Source organism: Hevea brasiliensis, chromosome 12 (genome assembly GCF_030052815.1).
Source record: "Hevea brasiliensis isolate MT/VB/25A 57/8 chromosome 12, ASM3005281v1, whole genome shotgun sequence".
Classification (NCBI taxonomy): domain Eukaryota; kingdom Viridiplantae; phylum Streptophyta; class Magnoliopsida; order Malpighiales; family Euphorbiaceae; genus Hevea; species Hevea brasiliensis.
Window position 1 is genome coordinate 4,974,190 of NC_079504.1, and position 16,785 is coordinate 4,990,974.

At 30.8% G+C, this 16,785-nt stretch overlaps 2 protein-coding genes across 3 annotated transcripts; one reads left to right on the top strand and one right to left on the bottom strand.

The window, feature by feature from the left end:
• Positions 1 to 198: 198 nt before the first annotated feature.
• Positions 199 to 2,308, bottom strand: LOC110642714 (uncharacterized). Its single transcript, XM_021794848.2, has 7 exons — positions 2,007 to 2,308; positions 1,807 to 1,860; positions 1,593 to 1,724; positions 1,395 to 1,503; positions 1,272 to 1,313; positions 1,111 to 1,167; positions 199 to 1,026 (listed from the first exon to the last, which is right to left on the bottom strand). The coding sequence occupies exons 1-7, from the start codon at positions 2,147 to 2,149 to the stop codon at positions 406 to 408; spliced, it is 1,158 nt and encodes a 385-aa protein (XP_021650540.2). The 5' UTR covers positions 2,150 to 2,308; the 3' UTR covers positions 199 to 405.
• A 5,569-nt stretch (positions 2,309 to 7,877) lies between these two features.
• Positions 7,878 to 12,606, top strand: LOC110663682 (mannose-P-dolichol utilization defect 1 protein homolog 2). Of its 2 annotated transcripts, XM_021823068.2 has the most exons (8): positions 7,882 to 8,157; positions 8,252 to 8,405; positions 8,757 to 8,829; positions 8,899 to 8,965; positions 9,105 to 9,164; positions 9,724 to 9,784; positions 9,854 to 9,895; positions 12,114 to 12,606. In XM_021823068.2, the coding sequence occupies exons 1-8, from the start codon at positions 8,011 to 8,013 to the stop codon at positions 12,215 to 12,217; spliced, it is 708 nt and encodes a 235-aa protein (XP_021678760.2). In that variant the 5' UTR covers positions 7,882 to 8,010; the 3' UTR covers positions 12,218 to 12,606. The 2 variants fall into 2 exon arrangements, with proteins under 2 accessions (XP_021678761.2, XP_021678760.2); XM_021823069.2 differs by lacking the exon at positions 9,854 to 9,895 and having other exon boundaries at positions 7,878 to 8,157.
• Positions 12,607 to 16,785: the final 4,179 nt, after the last annotated feature.

Below are 16,785 nucleotides of genomic sequence, written 5' to 3' on the forward strand. Positions count from 1 at the left end.
TCCCTCACAAGTATGCCCACGGTGATGCATCATTTAGAAAATTTGATTAATTATTAGCTGAGATTGGCGTAACTCAGTTGGGTCATTAATTAAAAACCCTAATAAAAGAACTTTTTTTTTTGGTTAAAAAAGGGTTCAATTCAATTATTTTCGACCACCACACATGCACAAGAGTTATTTTCAGACATAATGAGATGGTTGAGCTAACTTTAAGACTGTTTTAATGCTGGTGATGCAATGTCAGGGATTTTACATACATAAAACGAAAAGGATTAAAGAAGAAAAAAGAACTAGATGCATAAATGGTTGCATATTCACTAATAAGGTATAAGCAAACGACTTGAGGTTGAGAACTATGATCCAACAACCCAAAAGCCAATAATAAATGCAATTTGTTGCTCCTAATTAACTGAGGTTTAGTGTACTTTCTCCCTTGATCGGGTGTCCAAAGCCAACTGCCCCGTTTTCCAACTCTGAATTAGGTTTTACAGAACTGGGTTTTCCTCCATCTAATTGGCCAGAGGACTCAACTTTTGTATTAGCAAGTTGTGCTTCACTAGCTAAACCACAACTACTTAGCTTGGCTTTCTGGCTTGCACTGTTATTATTATTGCTGTTAAGCAGAGCTGAGTCAAGGGCTTCCAGGGTACCATAGGATGGGATGACTGAAGGTAGCTTCGATAGCAAAGCTCCAAGGCTGCAAGACATAGTGGGCAAAAGAGGTGGAATTGACCAAATGGGTGATCCTGTAATGCCATTTTGTGGGCTGTTCCAACCTAAGTTGATGGATTTGATAGCATAATCATCCAACCTTTCATCGAACAATCTCTTTACTCCAGTTATTTGGTGCTTATCATCAATTGAGAAAGCTGTTTCTTGGCTTTCTAACATCCGGGTATTTGGCTTCAGAATGTATGGATGTTGGATGGGTAGGTATGGTCTTTGCATGGCAAACACTCCTGGTATGCTCTGGAGATAGCTGAATTTCCTCTGTAGATTGATCACGAGATTGAGATCTTCCACAATCTGAAAAAATCAGAAGATAATTATCAGAGTTAGTGCACAAAAACTGAGAAAGATGGAAAGAAAGAGAGTAAGTGGAAAAGGGACCTTATCAAATGAACCCAACTGAATGATGCCTTCTCTGACTGCAATGATGGCAATTGTCTGTGAATCAAGAAAAGTTCTAATAAACAGAAGACTTGATTGCTTGTAATTCTGCTGAATTTTAATTTCTTGTTGATCTTGAATGATTTTGTGAAATAACAAACCTGAATGCCTGAATTGAACTGAAATTCCCACGCCTTCGGTTGCTGTGTGAAGGAAAATTTTATTTCAAAGCCATGTCCGAAGGATATACTTTAAAAGAGCAAAAATTGTACTAATCTGCTTACAGGCTCAATAGACATATTCCACGAGGAGATGAGGTTAGGATCACTCTCACTAGGGGTTTCTCTGAACACCCATTTGTGACTGTTATCTGCTGCAACTTTCCCTACTAACCTGTAAGCAGTTGCCAGATAGTATCCTTCATCAACTTGGCTGTAGTCTTACCAAAAAAAGAATGATTTCAAGGACTGCAAAATTCTCACCCTTCTCCATAATTATAGACCTCATGAGACATTTTGAAGAAAACATCTGATCCAAACCTCCCCTTCATGTACCCACTTCCCGCTCTTTCACATTCATAGAAATCACAGAACCCATCCTCCCAAACAAGGATCCTTAAAGAGAAAGAAACGTAACATGTAAATCAAAAAAATGAAGTAAAATGGACTTGGATTTTTCGGTATTCAACTGAATTACCAGTTTCTTTTGTTTCCTTTGGAGCGATCAAGGGCAGTGCCTCCATAATCCCACCTGCAAGAAAGCAATGTGATCCACAGCAATGAATATGGAAGAAATCATCTACTAGCTGTTAACATTCACTTTATTAGCAAAACCATTTGCTTATTCTTGGGATTTTTTTGTAGTGGATACATGAGAATGGAATTCAAGATTCTTACTTTGGTGGGGGGTAATTCCTAGGTAGTATCCTCCAAAAGACAGCATAAACCCATTTGGAAGAATTGGAAAAATCTGGACACGTACAGAGGCTCCTCAATGTGTGCTGCAAGAGACAGTTAAGCATGGGAAGTCCACCTTCCATTGTCACGCACAGAAAAAAAGAAAGAGAGAAAAGAACAATGAACCAGCAGTTAGCTAATAGCTAGCCAACACTTAGACAAAGAGAAAGAGTCCTATTTTAGAGCCACATTTATTAAAATGGCGAGAAAAGAATTGTCACAAAAATCACAACCCACAACCAAGCGCAGGGATGAAAAAACTAAGAGTAGAGAAGATCACGCTCCAGCTAACCCACTTATGCAGTACTTAAACCTGTTTGGATTAACAGTTGAATACAACTGATAGTTGTTAGTTGATAATTGTTACTGTTAGCTGATAGCTGATAGCTGATAGCTAATAGCTGATAACTGATATTTAACTGTTACTGTTAATATGTGAAATGACTAATAAGGGTATATATCATATAATTTATTTTATTATTTAAATAAATATAAAATTATAAATTTATTACATTATATTATTTATTTTATTATTAAATTAAATATATAATTATTAATCTTTTATATTATATCATTTATTTTATTATTAAAATAAAAAAATAATTATTTTTTAAGATAATTAAATAATTTAAAAAATATAGATAAAATAATAAAATAATTATTATTGTTAATAGAAAAATTTATAATTAATTTTAAATTTTTGGATATAAATAAATATTTTATATTTTATGTTATTAATAAAAAATATTTTAATAAAGTTGAAATACGTTAATTAAAATATTAAAATTACGAATAAAAAAATAAAAATATTAATAATATTAATTTTTAAGTTAAATAAAAAATGATAATATGGTCAAAATAAAAAATAAAATCAGATCAGCTATCAGCTGATGAGAAACAGCTCTAAAAATAGAACTGATATAAACTGCAGCTGATGGGTATCATATCAGTTGTCCATCAGCTATCAGCTCTATTTTTTTAAACTTACCAAACACCACAATTTTCCTATTTGGGTGTCTATCAGCTATCAGCTGCATCTAAAAGGTAAACCAAACACCTCCTTAAAGGTGGGGTTGAGCAGAATTCGGTTCAAACCAAAAAATTGAACCGAATCGAGTCAATTCGATTTAATCGGTTCGGTTTTAAAATTTAATCGGTTTGGTTCGGTTTTAATTTATAAAAATTTTTGTTATTTCGGTTTGGTTCGGTTTTAAAGAGAAAAAAATCAGTTAAATCGAACCGAACCGAATAGTGATTTATATAGTTAAATCGAACTGAATTGATTTTTGAATTAATTTATTTTTATGGAAAATTTATGAATTATATTTAATTTTATATATATTAATTGTTTAATTTCATTGATTAATGGTTATTAGGTTCAAATCAAAGTTAAAATTAGATCAAATAACTTGAAAATCAAGTTTAAATTAAAAAATCAATAAAAAATCAAACCGATCGATTTAAATCGAACCGAACCGAAATAAAGTGGTTTGGTTCGATTCGATTTTTCATCAATTTCGATTCAATTCGATTTCTAAAATTGACAATTTTATTTTTATAATTTAATTTGATTCAATTCAATTTGATTTGATTTGAATCGATTGCTCACCCCTACTTAAAGGGGCGGGGCCTGCGTAGTTAAGCCAGTTGAAATGAGTTGGTTTATTTCCACTAATGATGCACGTTGGATTAAGAGCGTGCGTGTGCGCGCATGGCATTTCCTGAGAAGACGACCTCTCCTAGTTGTAAATAGAACCTTCTCCCTTTTGTTTTTTACCGTCACTGAGCCCCACTGGACTCTTCCGGCTTCTAGTGCCTGCCCTTTACACATTTTTCATTTTATTCTCTGTTTACTTCTCCCTTGTTTTTTCCTTTTTTTTTTCTTCTTTTGTACACGTATATAGGATTTAAAATTAAAAGGGCATCATCAAAACAGTTATGCAAAAAAAATTATTTAAGTTTCAACTTTGTTTTCATTGAAACTTCTCTTATAAATTTATGCAGAAGGTTCAATTATAAAGAAAAGAGGCGGACTTAAAAATGTTATGTTAATTTGTTGTAAACAAATAAGGCTTACAAATAAAATAATCCTGAATTGTCAGAATCGAAAACGCATCATTTAATAGCCATTAGAAGGAGATATCACCATAATAGTCTCTCTTATTATACCAGCAGTGGTCCATGCAAGGTGTACTGATTCCATTGCTACACATCCACCAAACTTTTCCTTGAACATGGCCCGCCATGTATACACTACACAATTTTTAATACTCGTCTCAGTCTCCTACGCCCATCTTAAATCCACTGTAGTATTTGGCTAAACTAAATCATTGGCGTCTCAGATGTTCCCTAGTTGCGCAAACTAAATACAAATTTTAGCGACACACAACATAGTCATAGCCCATGAAAATAACATTTCCTTGACAAAATTGGCACAGACCCCACTATGACTGAGCCTATACCATAATTTTTCGGGACATTAGGCATGGGGCTAGATTAAGATGAATGGAGAGCCTATATAAAATGCACTGACATGTAACTACCCACCACAAATATCATGACAGGATATGGTTCAAGTTACCGTGGTTTGGAAGTTCATGACGATAGGAGGGTAGAAAAAAGGCTTAGGTTTCAATACCTAACACACCTTCACTGGTGTCTAGCTCCACTACCTATATTCAGGCATGAGACAGGAAGATTGGCTACTCAGATGTGTTTCGCACGAACCCAAAATGCGGGAAACAATCTCAAGGGGTCATTTAATGAAATAAACTGGCAAACAAACGTCAGTAGTCAGTACACTACAGCAACTTGCCAACTTACCTAAGCACCAATTCAGTGCTCCAATCAAAACTAATGATTCAGTTTCTCAACTTGAGAGCACTCACCGTAGGAAGTGCTCTAAACATGATCAAAACCAAAAATTTAAATATCAATTCAGTATTCCATATTCGACAAAATAAAGAATCAAGCCATTTGATAGACATTTTTGTCTATCAGTAGGACAGGGATAAAAGATGGATTCCCTATTTCATGAACTTTGCCATTTTCCAACCTACACAGCCGCTCTCACATACTTGCATAAAGATATGCAAAAAAGTTTGCTACAAGACAGTTTGTGCAAGCATAAGACATACAACTAATACATTTTGTTCATTACTTTTGTATTTAGACCTAATGAAGAAAATTATAGCTTCCAAATGATCAGATATCACATATATATAGACCCAAAAAAAAAAAGGCCAGTCAATTCACATTTAATGACCAAAGGTAAGGAGACCAACTCATCCTAAAGGAGCCATTAATTCAACGCACATAAAACGTATATGAAAGTTACCATTTAGACTTTCACACAAAAAAAAAAAGAGTTACCAATTGAACTTGTCACTTGGCTGCTCACTTCATATTGTATCTTAATCCCTAGGCTCAAAGAAAAAGTAAAATGAAATGGTACCAAGTGAATGGTGTTATCAGCATCTGCACTAAAACTGCAGAGTAGATTGGGCCAAAATGAAAAACACAAGATAGGGATATTGTGCCCCATGGTGGGGGCAGGTCTATTTATTGACAGCTACAAATAGTAAGGCAAAAGGGCAACCCATTCTTTCTAAAAGGACATTGGCTCGGCCCTCACCGCCAACAATTATCATTCTCCCCTGATTTCCTTATCTCTTTGGATTGAACATTTCAATAATAAAATTCCACACCTTCATCTCATCCGATATGCATATCCAGACTTCTGTGTTTATTGCCCTGGTTCTGAATTTCCATGCAACTGAAATTTTGCACTCTTGTCACTTCTTTCACACTCTCAAAATTATCTTCAACATATCTGAACGAGGTTTAACACACTGACAGAAATTAATATGGACATGACATATATAAAAACTAAGATCTACAACGGCCCAATGCTGTTACCCACTTGAGTTAAAACCAGGCACATGAAGGCTCCAATTGTGACAATGGTTGACTGGTGATTGCTTCTAATTCTCAAGTCCAATGGCCAAGATTATAGGACTTGCCAACTAATGGCTACAAATTCAAAAGGTATGCACCGGATCAGGAAAAGAACAACAAAGTGCACCAAAGAAATGCACATACAACACAAACTGAAAGACATCAAATTTTCCAGTGCGTTGTGACATGGATTTGCAATTTACTGGAGTCTTCACGAGGGAATGAGTGGAATTCTAATGGGGTAGCTTTTGACCTGTATGTGCATTTTTGCAGTTTTGCCCTTCTTTCAGGTTTCACCTTCAAAATACAAAGAAGCAAAATTTAAGCTCTACTTGGTAGCAACTTCCATCGCAATTTGCAGGGCCATAGTCCAACTGCTGACGTACAAATGGATCAGGAATTGAATACTCTCCATCAAGAATTTGTATTGACATCTAGCGACATTCCCAATCCTCAAATTCAACTTCACACAACCATATAGACTAAATTAAAAAAAAATGACAAAACTTGCGCAAAAATTGTGCTTCTGGACAGCATAACACCACCTGCTTGTAGAAAAGGAAGCATTCAGATATCAGTTAGATGGCTCATGTCCAAAATTCTTATCATAGAACATCTACGACAATAAGATTGTAAAAGCAAACAACTCAGCCATTTATCAGTAAAGTAAATTGTTTAAGTAGGAACATCAAAGAATGGGCAATCGCTTGCCTGCCCCCCTATTGTCTAGCTTCAATCTAATGGACTTCCTAATAAGAGGAAAATAAGAAAAGGAAAGGAAGAAAGAGAGAGTAATCTACAAAATATTGTTGGAAGACTGTGAGCTGATATTCTGCAACCAGCTTCATCAGCTGGAATTGCTATTTTTCAAACAGAATTTGGCGCCTGTTTTCATGCTCCTACTATATTTTTCAGCTCTGTTGCTTAACTTTCATTAGCTGATCAACCAGTGCCATTTACTCCATACCACATGAACCCAAGTTCCAAGATATCCCGTGATATTGACTACAAGTTTAAGGAAAGGTAAAAATGCTGGTAGTTGTTATCATAAAGCTTCACCATTAGCCTCGAAATACAAGTAAGCAATCCCTTAAGTATGGACTATGGAACTATGGATTCTCCTTCTTATGCTCTAATAGCAAATTACCAATTTTCTCACGGGAAAATCTTCCTGAAAACGGGTCCTCTCCAGAAGATGGGCCTCACAAACATGCAGAATTTTCCTTTCTTTTTTTTCAGTTGCCTTTTTCAGATCTGCTGCAAATTTATGCTTTTTTCGACTTTTCAATTCAAAGTTTGAAAAACAAACAAACAAATAGAAAAACATGAATCTCTGTGTCAATAATTAGAATGAAACACACATTTTTTGCAAGTATAATAAAGAAAATGATGGTGTAATTAAAAAAAACTTCAAAGTAACTATTAATGGAATAGGTTTAACATCCCTAAATAGAAAAGTGAATTAATATACAAAATTGATTCAAATTAGTGTGACTCAACCAATTCGATCAACCAATAAAAGTAAAATTTTTTTAATATTAACAAAATAAATTAACTCAAAATCTCATAAAAATGTTACAATTAATTAAATTAATTTAATATTATATATTTTTTATTTTAATATATATAAATATATATTATTTCATAATGATATAAAATTTTATAAAATAACATATTTTTTTAACATACAATTAGTATTGTATAAATATTAAAAAATAATAATAATAATATTTAAAATCAAATATTTTTATATAGAATTTAAAATTACTAAAATATATATAAATATAATCTAATAAAAGTTAAAAATTAAAAATTTTAATTCATTAATTAAATCACTAAATCGTCAACTCGCTGTCTCCACGGGTCAACCTCCCGATCGAGTTTAATAACGGCGGCGTGGTACCTGTATGTAGCTACAAAAGTGTCGTAGTTCGGGAAATTTAATTTAGATCTCCAAGGACACAGCGTCGGCTGAGGGAAAACAACAATGGAGTTTTTAGGGATTGATTTCAGCTGCGCATTTGGATCTCTTCGCCACGGTAACTTCCCTGACAAGGACTGTTTGCTTCCTCTCATCTCCAAACTCCTCGGCTATTGTATCGTCGCCGCCTCCACCACCGTCAAGGTCCCTCAGGTTAAATAATTCATCTCTCTTTCTCTCTTTTTGTTTCTTAATAGTTATGCCTCGAATTTTGGCACAATTCTTAATAATTTTTTTTTTCTTGTAGATAATGAAAATTTTGAGGCATAGAAGTGTTAGAGGGCTTAGTGTTGTTGCCTTTGAGCTAGAAACCATAGGTTATACTATAGCTCTTGCATACTGTCTCCACAAAGGCCTTCCCTTTTCGGCTTACGGGGAATTGGCGTTCCTTTTGATCCAAGGTTCGCTTAGTTTATTTTCATTTTCCGTTCAATTCTCATTTCTACTATTGATGTGGGGAAATAGATTTAAGAGAGTCTGATTGATTTTGGTGGAAAATGAAATAGAATTAAACAATTAATGCAGTTTTTACATCACTTGATGCACATTCTATGTGTTAAACTAGTGAGTCCAACAAGATTAGTTTGATAATCAAAAGTACTATTTGAAATCTAGAGTTTCCTGTAATAAGCTTTTCTTGAGTTCTCCTTGCTTGAGGGTAGTTGGGCATTTTTTATGAGATTAAACTGCATTATTGAAAGTTGTAGTATATCTCAAAAAAACCTAATACACTTGTTTTACTTATCTTACAGCTATAGTTTTAGTTGCTACTATCTACTACTTTTCACAACCTGTGCCTACTGTGACATGGATCAGGCCATTACTGTATCCTGAATGCTCTTTGTTAGTACATACTACAAGAATTACAAATTTTTCCTTGCATTAGTGTTTCAGATATTGTGCTGTAGCACCAACTATTTTAGCTGGTCAAATTGATCCTGTTCTGTTTGAAGCTCTCTATGTAAGTAGTCATTTTAGTATCAAGTCTACATGTAGCATATTTATTGGGATTTACATAGTTCTCCTTTTCCTTCCATTTTTTTTCCTTCTTTTTGGATGATTTCTTGAATGTTATATAATATCGGAACAATTTGTTACAGGCATCCCAGCATGCAATCTTTCTCTTTGCTAGGATTCCACAGATATGGAAAAATTTGTCTGTAAGTTGGAACTTTGAGGTTACATTTTGCTGTTAAATTTAGGGTAATTTGAATGAGCTCTCTTTGAAATTGTTAACTGTGTATATGGTTTTCAGTACTGCAATAACTTAAGAATTAGTCTAAATCACTTTCTGTGGAAGGAGAATTTTTCACTCTGTTTTCAAGTATAATGTAGTCTTTGCAAGCACAAGTCGTTTATCATGAGTAGCTAACATTTATTTTGGCATGTAAAATGTCCCTGGAGAAGGTACTTAAGGAAACCATCACATGATTACTATAGAAGTAGATATCATGGAGATTTAACTGAATCCATGTGCTAGAGCCTGGTCTTTATACTGAGTTTTCACAAGTGGCTCAAAATTGGATATGAAATATTAAGTGTGAGGTGACTGGGTTGTTAAATCAGTCTTGTCCTCTTATTCTTGAGAAGAATTAAGCATGTTGGGTGAGCAAAATAGAGTAGTTATAGTCCTTATTAGGTTTTTTGCTTTCTCAATTGCCTATAATATCTCAATGGATTTTTATTATGTAACTAATAAAAAAATTGTTCTTTTTGTAGAACAAAAGCACTGGAGAGCTCAGCTTCTTAACCTGTTTTATGAATTTTGCTGGTTCGATGGGTGAGTTGTATGGTCAAATGAACTAGTCTTCGTATGCATATTATGATTGTTTATTTATGTTTTTTGCAGTGAGAGTTTTTACTAGTGTGCAGGAAAAAGCACCAAGTAGTGGTATCCTCAACAATTTTCCTTCTTTTTTTTTTTTTTTGAAGTATTTCTACTTTGTTATTTGAATGCTGAAGTGCATGTCAACTCAACTCAACTCAACTAAGCTTTTATCCCAAGAATTTGGGGTCGGCTATATGAATTCTCTTTCTCCATTCTAAACGATTTTGGTTAAATCCTCATAAATGTGTAATATTTCTAAGTCATGTTGTATTATTCTCCTTTAAGTCAATTTAGGTCTACCCCTTCTTTTCTTTCTATCCCCTAACCTAATGTGCTCTACTTGTCTAACTGAAGCCTCCGTGTGTCTACGCTTCACATGACCAAACCACCTCAATCTCTCTACTCTCAACTTATCTTCAATTGGCACCATTCCTACCTTTTCTTTCTATCCCCTAACCTAATGTGCTCTACTTGTCTAACTGAAGCCTCCGTGTGTCTACGCTTCACATGATCAAACCACTTCAATCTCCCTACTCTCAACTTATCTTCAATTGGCACCACTCCTACCTTTTCTTTAATACTCTCATTACGGACTTTATCTAGTCTAGTATGACCACTCATCCACCTTAACATTCTCATCTTTGCAACTCTTATCTTAGATACATATGACTCTTTCAGTGCCCAACACTCACTGCCATATAACATAGCCGATCATATGGCTGTATGGTAAAATTTTCCTTTCAACTTATTGGGAATCTTGCGATCACATAAAACTCTAGTGGCACTTCTCTACTTTAACCCTCCAATTTTAATCTTATGACTAACATCCTTCTCACATTCCCCTTCTATTTGAAGGATTGAGCTGAGATATTTAAAGTGATTACTTTGGGGCAGTATCGTTCCATCTAAACTAACTCCTTTCTTATCATCAGTTCGGCATTCACTGAACTTGCAATGCATATATTATGTCTTTGTTCTACTTAACTTAAAACCCTTTGACTCTAGAGTACTTCTCCAAAACTTTAGCTTTCTATTAACTCCTCGCGTCTCATCTATCAGAACTATATCATCTGCAAACATCATGCACCAAGGGATAATCTATTGTATATGTTTCGTCAATTCATCTAAAACTAATGTAAAAAGGTAAGGGCTTACAGCTGAACCTTGGTGTAATCCAATTGAGATAGGAAAATCTCTTGTGTCCCCTCCCACTATGCGCACAATAGTAGTTGCTCCTTCATATATATCTTTCAATACTTGTATGTACCTAATAGATACTCTCTTTTGTTCTAACACTCTTCGTAAGACATCTCTTGGAATACTATCATAAACCTTCTTCAAATTTATAAAAACCATGTGTAGATCTTTCTTTACATATCTATATTTTTCCATCAAACTTCTAATGAGAAAGATCGCTTCCATAGTTGAACGACCGGGCATGAAGCCAAATTGATTAGGAGAGAGAGAAGTGTCATGACGTAGTCAATGTCCACAACTCTATCCCACAACTTCAAAGTATGGCTCATGAGTTTAATTCTCATATAGTTTGAACAACTTTGTATGTCTCCCTTAGTTTTAAAAATAGGTACTAAAATACTCCTCCATTCATCAGGCATTTTCTTTGAGTTCAGAATTTTATTAAACAATTTAATTAACCATGCCACTCTCATATCTCTCAAACACTTTCACACTTCAATTGGTATTCCATCGGGTCCACAGGCTTTACCCACTTTCATTCTCTTAAGTGCTTCCTTTACTTCTAAAAATCTAATCTTTCTAGTATAATTCACTTTCTTTTTTACTGCTCTGTAGTCTATATTTATGCTATTACCACTTTGACTATTGTTAAAGAGATTATCAAATTAATTTTTCTATCTTTCTTTTATGTCCCCATCTTTCACCAACAGTTTTCCGTCTTTATCCTTAATGCACCTAACTTGATTGAGATCTTGACATTTCTTTTCTCTCCTTCTTGCTAATCTATAAATATCTTACTCCCCTTCTTTAGTTTCAAGTTTTTCATATAACTTTTCAAAGGTCTGCGCTCTTGCTTGACTAACTGCCTTTTTTGCCTTTTTCTTTCCTGAAGTGCATGTCAACTTCAGGAAAAAAACAATATTGGTAGCTACTCTAGATAAATATACCTCTTCTAAGCTATATACAAGTTACTTCTCTCAGCTTTATTTACAGAGTATAGAACATCAACTGTTTGCTGTATCCTTCTGAGCAATACAAGATATTATTTATGCTTATTCGGTTGCTTTCCTTAATTCTTTTTTAGTTGTTTTGGGCTCCACCATTGGTGTTATCACCAATGGTACAATTTTCAGTCAGATTCTTTTATACCAAAAGCAGGAAGCCAAAAAAGAGAAGAAAGATAAGTGAAAGGAGACCAGGTCACAGTTGGCTTTGCTTCAATTAAAGGTTCAACAATGACTGCAAGACTGCAAGTTGGCTAGTATTTCAAGGCCTTGAATGTTTCAGCATTTCAAGTTGAGTATCATCTTTCCTTGAGATGATAGGGTTACAAAAGTAGTGAATTCACGTTTGTTTTAGTGTCGTGTGGGGGGCCAGCATGTTCCAGTCATGGATGCATAAGCAAGAGGTGACTCTTAATTTATCAAGGGTCTTCAAGAGCTTGTAGTTTCCTTATGATATGTCTCGTAGTCTATTTTTCTATTTGGGAAAAATTACTACAACTTTAACATTTAGATTTGTTCTGTTCTTTAAGAATACATTTTACTCTGATTTATTAAAATTATAATATTTTAGCATATTTCTATTTGTGGAATTTGAATATATTTATTAGAAATGTGTTTTATTTTCATTGGGTGCATAAAACTTTTTGTGATATTTTTTATATTTAAATGACGAGTTTAGGGTAAAATTGCATGTAGTTATAAATACCCAAATCTAATGTACCACTTTTTACTCATTTGCTTTTTGTTCTCTACTCCGTTTTCTATTCTCTTTCTCTAGGATTCTCTCTCTGAGCAACTGCGCCTCTTTGCCGCCCCCGCCATCATTTTTTTTTTTCCTCTCAAGTTCTTGTTCACTGGACAAAAATAGTCTACCTATTCAAATTGGACACTTTTCTATTAGTTTAAATGTTTAATAACTTCATCGTCGTTGAAAAAGGAAACTTCGTTTTCGTTAGTTTAATAACTTAATTGTAATTTCAGATTAAATGATCAAAATAATTTTATTGTCTAGTTTAAATGTAATAATTATTTTGTTATAACATAATGAAATTTAAAAGGTGTAATTTTTTCAAATTAAAAATTGAGATACTATTTTGTTATTTTAATAAACTTTAAGATGCAAGTTGTAATTTATCTTATATTTTTTTATTATTTTCTCATTTTAATTAATAGAAAATTCATTGATTTTTAATGGGAGAAGTATAATGTTGAAATAATTAAAATTATTAGATTAAATTATTTTAAATTAAAAATATAAATAACTATAATTTTTATCAAATCTTGAGATTACAATTTCCCTAAAAAACACCTCAATAAATTCCTACCATTTAAAACATTCGATCAACACTAACTCCTGCATTTTCTATCTCTCTCTCTACAGGTTACCGCGGCTCAATATGGCATCTGGTAACTCCTTTTTTTTTTTTTTTCTCTCTCTCTCTTTTCCATGCTTTAACCTTCAATAAATGAATTTTCACTTTAGGTCTATGGATTTTTCCCCCTCTTTATCCCTTTTAGTGGGAAATTGACCGCATAAGGGTGCTGAAGAAATAAAAATTATTAAAATTAGATATGATGTGAAAAATTTACCTGATTAGGGTGAGAAAAGTTATGAGCGTAAAAACGTTAGTACTAGTAGCGTTTTAATGTCCAAAACATTATTAACAATAGCGTTCAAAAAAATGATCAAAAACAGAAACTATTCAATTTAAAAAAAAAAAAAAAAAAAAAGCCGGATGCTATGGTAGCGTCCAGCTTTCATTTAAATTTTTTTAATATTTTAAATAAAATATAAATATTATTTTAATAAATAATATTATAATAATTAATATTATATATTATAATATTTTTATTATAAATATTATTTTTCAATTTAAAATTAAATTAAATTTTAATTAAATAAAAAATTAAAATATAAAATATTATTATAATAAAAAATTTAAAAAATTAAATCAAAACCTGAACGCTACTATGAGTAGCGTTCAGCTTTTTATTTAATTTTTTAATTATTTTATTTTTATATTTTAAATAAAAATATAAATATTATTTTAATAAATAATAATATAATAATAAAAAATTTGTAATTTAATTTAATTTTAATTTTTAATTTAATTTAATTTTTAATTGAAAAATAATTTTAATTTTTTATTTAATTAAAATTTAATTTATTTTTAAATTGAAAAATAATATTTATAATAAAAAATTTTAATATATAATTTTAATTATTATACTATTATTTATTAAAATAATATTTTTATTTTTATTTAAAATATAAAATAAAATAATTAAAAAATTAAAAATAAAATCTGGACGCTATTATAAAAACCGTCTAGATTTTTTATTTTAATTTTTAATTATTTTATTATAATAATATTTTATATTTTAATTTTTTTTATTTAATTAAAATTTAATTTTAAATTAAAAAATAATTTTTTATAATAAAAATATTATAATATATATTATAATATTATTTATTAAAATAATATTTATATTTTATTTAAAATATAAAAATAAAACAATTACAAAAATAAAATAAGAAGTTGCACGCTACTATAAATAGTGTCCAGATTTTTATTTAATTTTTTTAATTTTTTATTATAATAATATTTTAAATTTTAATTTTTTATTTAATTAAAATTTAATTTTAAACTAAAAAATAATTTTTTATAATAAAAATATTATAATATATATATTATAATATTATTTATTAAAATAATATTTATATTTTATTTAAAATATAAAAATAAAACAATTATTAAAATTAAATAAGAAGTTGCACGCTACTATAAGTAGTGTCCAGATTTTCATTTAATTTTTTTAATTTTTTGTTATAATAATATTTTAAATTTTATTTTTTTATTTAATTAAAATTTAATTTTAAATTAAAAAATAATTTTTGTAATAAAAATATTATAATATATAATATTAATTATTGAAATAATATTTATCTTTTATTTAAAGTATTAAAAAATATTAAAACAAAGGCTAGACGCTACTATCAGTAGCGTCTAGCTTTCTTTTTTTTCCTGTGACGCTATTTTTTGCCTCGCGTCCCAATTAAAAATATTATTTTGACTCGTGTCTGTATTTTCAACTCACCATATTCTTGTAATTTTTAAATTTTTAAACCTTTTTTCATATTTTCTTTCCCACGACACCTCGCACAGTAATTAACCCCAGAACATGCCAAGTAGAGATACAAGTTATTTATTTTTTAATTTAATTTTTTATTTTATTAAATTTTAATTTAATTTTAAATTAAAAAATAATATTTATAATAAAAATTTAAAATATATAATATTAAATATTATAATTTTATTTATTAAATAATATTTTTAATTTATTTAAAATATAAAATAAAATAAAATAATTAAAAATTTAAAGAAAAATTAGACGCTACTTATAGTAGTGTCCAATTTTTCTTAAATTTTTAAATTATTTATTTTTTTAATTTTAATTTTTATTTTATTAAATTTTAATTTAATTTTAAATTAAAAATAATATTTATAATAAAAATATTATAATATATATTATTAAATATTATAATTTTATTTATTAAAATAATATTTATATTTTATTTAAAATATAAAATAAAATAATTAAAAATTAAGAAAAAGATTGGACACTATTTATAGTAGCGTCCAACCTTTAAATTTTTTTTAATTAATTTTTTATTGTTTAAAAGAAAGCTGGACGCTATTTTGAATAGCGTCCAGCTTTCCTTTCAAACTTTTCATCTAGACGCTATTATAAATAGCGTCCGGACGTTAAAAATATTATTATAGTTAGCGTCTTGCACTCAGCCTGTCCAGCTCAGCACAATTCACATCTTTTTAATAATTAATTTAAAACTCACTTATTTTAATAAAATTTTATTTTTTATTACCTTTTTTTTTTGGTAATTAACCCCCTTTTAGTGGGGATGCTCCTTTCTTTTTTGTTTTTTGTTAGGTCAGACGTACTATTTGGTTGAAAGATAGGATTGATTTGATCTTCATCAACTTAATTTTATAAAGACATCTAGAGCCAATAGAGAAGAAGTATCACCACCCTTATTTCAGCATCAGGATGACCATGTCTCAGCTCAGATTTATGCTTGATGTGTTTTACACCCTCATTTAATTGTAGTAAGAATTTTAAATTTTATTTCAAAATTTCTAAATTAGATTTGATTTTATTGAAACTTTCATTTCCCTCACCATGTACTTTTTCCGCTTTTAATGAAATGGAAAATTTATGTTTAAAAAGAAAAGAAGAAGTATTGGTAGACATAAGCTGGTAAAAACGACATGTCTGTCAAACCTGGAAAACCCAGATCCACTCTCCTCTTACCTCATAAAAAAAATTGAAAAAAAAATTGAAAAAAAAAAAACACAGAAGTATTCCCATTGACACCCACTACCCATTTATTTTTGACATCTTCGAACTAATAATCCACTTCTCCTACCATTTTCAAACACTGCTGACCAGCATTCTCCACACCAATTAGCAAGAAGAAAGCAACACTACTTTCAAATACGAGTTCCCTTTTAGAGTATTAAGCTCCAGATATAAGTTTTCAAGTTTCAAAATCTCTCAACATTGGAATGAATGAATTTCTTTCGGAGGTAACGGCTAGGTTGCCCACTTGATAAAGAAGCTGAACCATTATCTCCTTATTCCATAACAAACCCTTTTTCACTTGTTATGGTTTTTCAAGCAGTTGAAATATTCAGCGTTGACACCAACCAAAATCATATCATATGCAGAGCA